Source organism: Poromitra crassiceps (genome assembly GCF_964638095.1).
Source record: "Poromitra crassiceps genome assembly, chromosome: 7".
Classification (NCBI taxonomy): domain Eukaryota; kingdom Metazoa; phylum Chordata; class Actinopteri; order Beryciformes; family Melamphaidae; genus Poromitra; species Poromitra crassiceps.
This window is the reverse complement of record NC_139628.1, coordinates 52,202,638-52,210,579: the sequence shown is the minus strand read 5'-3', so window position 1 is coordinate 52,210,579 and position 7,942 is coordinate 52,202,638. Positions and strand designations below refer to the sequence as shown.

The 7,942-nt window shown below is 49.9% G+C and overlaps 1 protein-coding gene across 1 annotated transcript in view; it reads left to right on the top strand.

Annotated features, from left to right (window-relative positions):
- Window positions 1-4,583: 4,583 nt before the first annotated feature.
- Window positions 4,584-7,942, top strand: part of pcdh7b (protocadherin 7b) — a gene marked incomplete at both ends in the record, with an annotated part of 171,194 nt that continues 167,835 nt past the window's right edge. The window contains 1 exon segment of the mRNA XM_083640585.1: window positions 4,584-7,673. Within this exon segment, the coding sequence (XP_083496711.1) occupies window positions 4,584-7,673 (3,090 nt within the window).

The following is a 7,942-nucleotide window of genomic DNA, read 5'->3' as shown; positions in this document are numbered from 1 at the left end:
GGGCCAATAGCGGCCCGCGGACAGATTTTAAGTGGCCCTCGGCTCGTCTCTCAAAATATACTATATGTGGCCCTCCACACAGTATTGGTTAGTCAAGCAAGTTTTTCCCTTCACCTAACGATGACAGCACTATCATACAGTTTGTAGAAGCACCAGGTACAGCACATGCAGAACTAATGTTTTCAGATTGTAAACAAAGTAGGCTACAATTGTATGTGATTTTCAATTTTATTTTTTAATAACCGATATGACGCGAGAAGCGGTTGCCCCCCCTTCCCCCCCCCGGCATTTTCACATGATCTAATCTGGCCCCCATTCAAAAAAGTTTGGACACCCCGGCTCTACAGTAGCCATTTTTTTTCCATTTAGTTAAGATTTGCCATTATATCTGTAACGCCCCAAAAATGTAGCTTGAAAAATAATCATTTGCCCCCCAAAAATATGACCTATTATCTCTTAAAAGGTATCATTTGTTTTCATTTTGTGCTACCAATTATTGTGTACGCGCATAGGTGTCACTTTTCTTTTTAAATATCTCATTTAGGAAGAAAAGTCCTCACTGGTTCCACTGATTGGGCCTCTGGTGTGGAGCGCGCTCATGCATCATGTCGGACCACTCATCCCCTTGAGAGTCGGATCGATGCTAAACACAAACTATCATAATGATTTTCATTTGAAAACTTTATGGTTTCAGTTCTGATAGAAAACACCACCTCGGAATCTCTATAGAAACTCATATCTGGTTGTTGTTGTTGTAAAGGCCTTGGTATGAATCATGTCATGCTGATTGTGCCAGTCAGCCTGTGAGACATGACTCAGAGTTTTAGGCAGAATGTAAAAATCGGTTACAGGGTGAAATTATTTGAATTGACCTAAAGCAGTGCTTCTCAAAGCGGGGTCCCCCAGGGGTCCTTGAGGGGGTTACTAGAATTCCGATCATAAGTAATTTAGGACTATTTTGGTCATGGGTTTCATACACGATCACCTTCCGTAATAAAACATCTAACACGTGTGAAGACCCTCCCACTCTCCTGGCACCGTCTTGCAGGAGCTTGGGCCTGGTACACCTATTGGACATTCAGGCGATCTCTCTCCCTCCTCACCGATGCACCTTTTGTTCTGTTCATTTGTTTAATGTAAGTTTGTGTTGTTGTCCAGTTATTTTCGCTTTAATTAAATTATTGTTTTAACTTTTATGTTGGTGCATGTATGATTCCCCTCATAGCTATGTTGCAACACGGCTCAAGGAATTAACAAATGAGCGGAGTCATACAACAAAGTAAAAGTTAAAACTATAATTTATTAATTAAAAAGGCAACACAAATAACTAGACAACACAAACTACATAAAACAAAAATAACAAAAGCTGCATCAAGTGAGGAGGGAGAGAGACTGAATTTTGGTCTGAAGGTCTTCTTAAGCCAAGGAGTACACCGGGTCCAGGCGCAACCAATCAGCCTAAGAACCCCAACACCAGGCTCCTAAAGACAGGGCCAGGAGAGGGGGAGGGTCGTCGCAAAAGCTACAATCTTATCAGATGGGGGTCCGTGGTCTAATTTGTGTCAGGTCCTTGACGTAAAGATGTTTGAGAACCACTGACCTAAAGGACAGATTAGATAGGGATTTTTTTAAACACTAAGTTGTATCATTGCTCATTACATGAAGTCATGTCCAATATTAATATTAATTAATGAATATTAATTATTAATATTAATACGCAAATCCACCATGAGATCACATTGTTCATGAAGACAGCCTTTCAACTTAACCCAGTTTAGTATCCTGAAAATGTTCTATTTTCATTCAAGATAATGGAAATTGTCTCTTGATATTCAACAAGGTAGACACCCATGGGTCACCATACTAGGCTATCATTTAAATATATAATCGTGCATTATTGGGTTCCTGGTTTCACCTCAAATGCCTTTTATGGCAGATGCTGATCAAGGGGAGGGCTGAATATAACAGCTCACATACCTTACAGTTTTATGTATATGATTATTTTTTATAGCCTGTCTACTACTCCCACCACCCCAGCCCTTGAGGGGATTACTTTTGATTGGACGATAGAGGGCGGTAGTAAGCAAGGATAAAGTCAGTGCTGGAATTCAGACAGCCGCCTGAGGAAGATGCAGCTGCTGAAACTGGCTGCCTCCTCCGCCTCTCTCTCTCTCTCTCACGCACACACACACACACACACACACACGCACACACACACGCGCACACACACACACACACACACACACACACACACACACACACACACACACACACACACACACACACACACACACACACACACACACACACACACACACACACACACACTCTCTGTCTCCCCTGTCTCTCTAATTTCACTGTCCCCATGTTAAACAGGAGAGCATCCCCTTCCAAGTTGGAGGAAAATCCTCCAGAGCTCCATTATTTCATCTTGCTGCACAGAAGCTTGCAAAATGCGCACACGTTTCGAGGTAGAGAGCTGAATCTGCGGAATGACAGAATGTTCATTTACATTATCAAGGCACTACTGTGTGTGTGTGCATCGGAGAGAGAATTTAAGACATTGTGCTCAGCAGAATTGATCGCCAGCATCGCTCTCATATACAAACAAGTCTTTCATTTTCCAATATAATCTGAATCAATCATTACAGCATTACAATGTAAAGACTTGGATCATGAAGACAGCTGGAGTGGGAGTGTGTAGGACGCGCCGCGCACACTAATCTCACCGAGGGACTTGGGTTTGCGCAGTGGCCACAGGATGACAGACGCATCCAGTGTAGCAGCTTGTCTGCGGGCGGCCAAGCGCGTTTCTGTTCTCGGCTCTCTCTCCCTCTCCCTACATGCAAACCACTTTAGCCGCGGTGTCGGTGTGAGAGCCCGCGATGTTGCTGACTGTGAGTGGACTGGCAAACAATCCAAAGCCGAAATAATAACGCAGCCGTGAGCCCGCTGCGTCGGGGAGCAAAGCACAGCCACTGGCACACGCATTCATATTAGTCACCACAGGGAAACCACAGCACTGCGCACTGATCCCGTCCCATATCTCGCCTGTCCTGTGGCGGAGCTGTCATAGGCTATGTGTGCTCGGGCACACATTTTTTCTCTAGTGTTATTGTCCATTTAAAGGCATTTTTTTTTTTAGAGTGCGTAAAAGTTTAATGCCCTTTATTTGGCAATGCGTTTTCTTAACACAGTGGCAGTTCCTTGCGGCAAAATAACCAACAGCCACTATAGACAATAACGTTATTTTACGCATTGGAAAGCCAGTTATAAAAATACATTTATTTTCCATCGGGTATCTCTCACCGTATCGCCTACCCCCAGGACCCCAACGAGGAGGCGAACAAGCATCGGACTGACTGCCCACAGAACGCAGTCACGTTTCAGTAAAAAAAAATATATACAGGTAAAAACGACATTTTCCCGCACACTTTTCCCTCTCCCCTTCATCAAATATTGTCAGCTGCCCTCCAGACCCGGCGATCAAGACCAAGTCCGACCCTGTTACGTGCGCTGCTGGGGGGGAAAGAAACCAGAGGGAGGGAGGGAGGGAGGGAGGGAGGGAGAGAGTGTGTGAGAGAGGGAGACTGCAATATCATTTGTGAATCCCTCTCACAGTGCTGCAGATAGGGGCTGCCAACACATGCGGTGCGTCTGCAGGTGAGGGAACAAGCTGACTATGCTGGGCACACGGAGGAATTCGACCAACCTTTCCTAACAGCTGCGTCGGATTTACATTTTTTTTCTTTTGATTTCTTTCTTTTTTTGTAAATAACCCTGAAATTTCCGCCGATTGTGCACGGTGGAGTTTGCTTGCAAAAGGAGAGAACTACACTGCCCTGTGCTGCTGCTGCTGCTGCTGCTGCTGCTTGTTGCAAGTGACTTGGAGGGAGAGAGAGCAGGAAAGGCGACGGGACTAATAATGTGCTTCGTAATTCACATCATCCGGATGGGAGAGTTGACAAGCTCTGCACAGTCGACGTTCGCCGTATGATCAAGTTCGGAGGCATTAACATGATCCTCTGACTCTGGAAATATCTTCGGACAACAGAGGAATATCGCAGCCTCACCCAAAAAAAAACACACACACAGAGGATTCTAAACATAAACCGCGTCAACTCCTCAAAACGGTGAGATATCTGGACTGTTTTTTTTACTACTTGTGGTGATATGTTCGGACTGTTGCAACGTTTTCGCTTTTTACGCGCATGCAATTCTAATGCATTTATGGCACCGCGTACCTCCGGAGCGCGCAGCAGAGCCTTTTGAGTAGGTGCTCTCATGATATCACTGCGGTTTTACTAAAAGAAGGAAAGAACAACTCAAATCCAGTTCTTGGTGGAGAATCAGAGGGAAAAAGGAGGAGAGAGAGAGCCCGTGCACTTGCTGCTTTCCCACTGCAGTGGGAAGCGATGTAGGAAGGCGTCCGGAGGATGAAGTCTCACGCATCCCGAAACAGACGGCTTGCTCTATGAACAAATCAATCTGATTTCCATATTAGGACATTCGAGTAGTAACATTATTAGGCTATTTTTTTTTTTTTTTTTGCGCAAATCTAATCTTTTTTTCGGGAAAGAACAATGAGGACTACTGGTGCAGTGGACTATTTGTGCTATTGTATGCTCATCCTGCAGCTTGTGCATCAACCCGCTGCCAAGCAGGTGCTCCGGTACCGCTTGGCTGAGGAGGGACCAGCCGATGTCAGGATAGGGAACGTGGCGGCCGACCTGGGCATCGTCGCAGGGTCCGGCGAGGTGACATTTACGCTCGAGTCCGGCTCTGATTTCTTGAAAATAGACAACATAACCGGCGAGCTCACCACCAACGAGAGGCGGATAGACCGTGAAAAACTACAGCAGTGCCAAATGATATTCGATGAAAACGAGTGTTTCATAGATTTCGAAGTGTCAGTCATCGGACCGGCCCAGAGCTGGGTCGACCTCTTCGAGGGAAAAGTCATCATACTGGACATAAATGACAACACTCCGTCTTTCCCCTCGCCTGTCCTCACACTGTCTGTGGAGGAGAACAGACCTATAGGAACCCTATACCTCCTGCCCACGGCCACAGACAGAGATTTTGGCAGAAATGGAATAGAGAGATATGAGCTCATTCAGGACAACGGGGAGAACTCGAGACGCCTGGGCTCCTCCGGGGGTCGAGACAACGGGGATTCGTACTCGAGCAAGAGGAGGTTTGACGACGGGGCGAGCAGGAGCAGCGTGTTTGAACTGCAAGTTGCTGACACGACGGACGGGGAGAAACAGCCTCAGCTCATCATCAAAGGGGCCCTGGATCGGGAGCAGAGAGACTCCTACGAGCTCACGCTGCGCGTCCGGGACGGCGGAGACCCCCCTCGCTCGTCCCAGGCCATCCTGAGGGTGATGATCACCGACGTGAACGACAACAGCCCTCGCTTTGAGAAGGGCGTGTACGAGGCCGACCTGCCCGAGAACAGCTCCCCCGGCGCCCCCATCCTGCAGCTCAAGGCGGCCGACGCGGACGTGGGGGTCAACGGTCAAATCGAGTACGTGTTCGGCGCCGCCACGGAGTCGGTGAGGAGGCTGCTGAGGCTGGACGAGAGCACCGGGTGGCTGAGCGTGTTGCACCGCATCGACCGCGAGGAGGTGAGCCAACTAAGGTTCACGGTGATGGCCCGTGACCGCGGGCAGCCGCCAAAGATGGACAAGGCCACCGTGGTGTTGAACATCAAGGACGAGAACGACAACGTCCCCGCCATCGAGATACGTAAAATCGGACGCATTTTCTTGAAAGACGGGGTGGCCAACGTGGCCGAGGACGTGGTGGTGGACACACCCATTGCCTTGGTTCAGGTGTCGGACCGGGACCAGGGGGAAAATGGCATCGTGACCTGCACGGTGGTCGGGGATGTGCCGTTTCAGCTCAAACCGGCCAGCGAGATGGAGGGAGAGCAGAATAAAAAGAAATACTTTCTGCACACCTCCGCGCCGCTGGACTACGAGGCCACACAGGAATACAACGTGGTCATAGTGGCCGTGGACTCTGGCAGCCCCAGTCTGGCGAGTAATAACTCTGTTATCGTCAAAGTGGGTGACACCAACGACAACCCTCCTATCTTCAGCCAGAGCGTGGTGCAGGTGTCGTTTCCCGAGAACAATGCCCCCGGCGAGAGGGTGACAACTGTGATCGCCATCGACGCAGATAGTGGCAAGAACGCCGAAATAGCCTATTCCCTGGACTCATCGGTGAATGGGATTTTCTCTATCGATGCAGACAGCGGAGACATCCGAGTAAACACCATTCTGGACAGGGAGCAAACGGAGCGCTACGAATTCAAAGTGATAGCCAAAGATAAGGGCATGCCCATACTGCAGGGCTCCGCGACCGTGGTCGTCCTCGTGGCCGATAAGAACGACAACGAGCCAAAGTTCATGCAGGACGTGTTCACCTTCTACGTCAAGGAGAACCTCGAGCCCAACAGCCCCGTCGGCATGGTGACCGTCATCGACGCGGACAAGGGCCAAAATGCAGAAATGAGCCTCTTCATCGAGGAGGAGGAGGACATCTTCTCCATTGAGAACGACACTGGGACTATTTTCTCCACGCTGTCCTTTGACCGCGAGCAGAAAACCACGTATACATTCCGGGTCAAGGCCGTGGACGGAGGTGACCCTCCCAGGTCAGCCACCGCCACCGTGTCACTATTTGTCATGGACGAAAACGACAACGCACCCACGGTCACCTTCCCGATCAACAGCTCCTACACCCTTCTCCCGCCGTCCAGCAACGTCCGAACTGTGGTCAGAACGGTCATCGCCACCGACGCCGACACCGGGATCAACGCAGACCTGAATTATAGCATCATCGGCGGCAACCCCTTCAAGCTGTTTGAGATTGATGGCGGCAGTGGGGTCATCTCGCTGGTGGCCAAGCTGGAGCAGAAGCACTATGGCCTTCACAGGCTGGTGATCCAGGTGAACGACAGTGGGCAGCCCTCACAGAGCACCACCACGTTGGTCCACGTGTACGTCAACGAGACCCTGTCCAATTCCACCGTTGTCGAGTCCCAGGTGGCCAAGAGCCTGAGCACCTCGCTCAACACCAACATCGCCGGTGACCCCAACTACGACCTGGGCAAGCAGCGGCTGAGCATCGTCATCGGCGTGGTGTCGGGCATCATGACGGTCATCCTCATCATCCTCATCGTCGTCATGGCCCGCTACTGCCGCCCCAAGAACAAGAACGGCTACGAGGCCGGCAAGAAGGACCACGAGGACTTCTTCACGCCGCAGCAGCACGACAAGTCCAAGAAGCCCAAGAAAGACAAGAAGAAGATGAAATCCAAACAGCCGCTCTACAGCAGCATCGTCACCGTCGAGGCGTCCAAGCCCAACGGCCAGCGCTACGACGGCGTCAACGAGAAGCTGTCGGACAGTCCCGGGATGGGCCGCTACCGCTCGGTCAACGGCGGGCCCGGGAGCCCCGACCTGGCCCGGCACTACAAGTCCAGCTCCCCACTGCCCACCGTGCAGCTCCACCCGCAGTCGCCGACGGCTGGTAAAAAGCACCAGGCAGTTCAGGACCTGCCCCCTGCCAATACCTTTGTTGGCACCGGAGATAACATTTCCCTAGGATCTGACCACTGCTCTGAATACAGCAGTCAGACCATCAACAAGTACAACAAACAGGTAAGAAGACGCATTGTCTCCATGTTCTCTTTTCTCTCTCTCTCTCTCTCTCTCTCTCTCTCTCCACTCCCCCTCTACTCTTAACTGTCTTCTGTTTCTCCCTCTCAGTGTCCGCTCGACCATAATGCTTTCTGACAGGCCGAGTCTCAGTAGTCTTGTTGCCTTTATGGTGCTAATGTGTGTCAAGTTAGCGCTATTGATCTGTTTTGGTTTGGAGTGCCATTCACATGTGATATGGAAAAAAGGGGAAGAGAAGGATGTAGATTAGC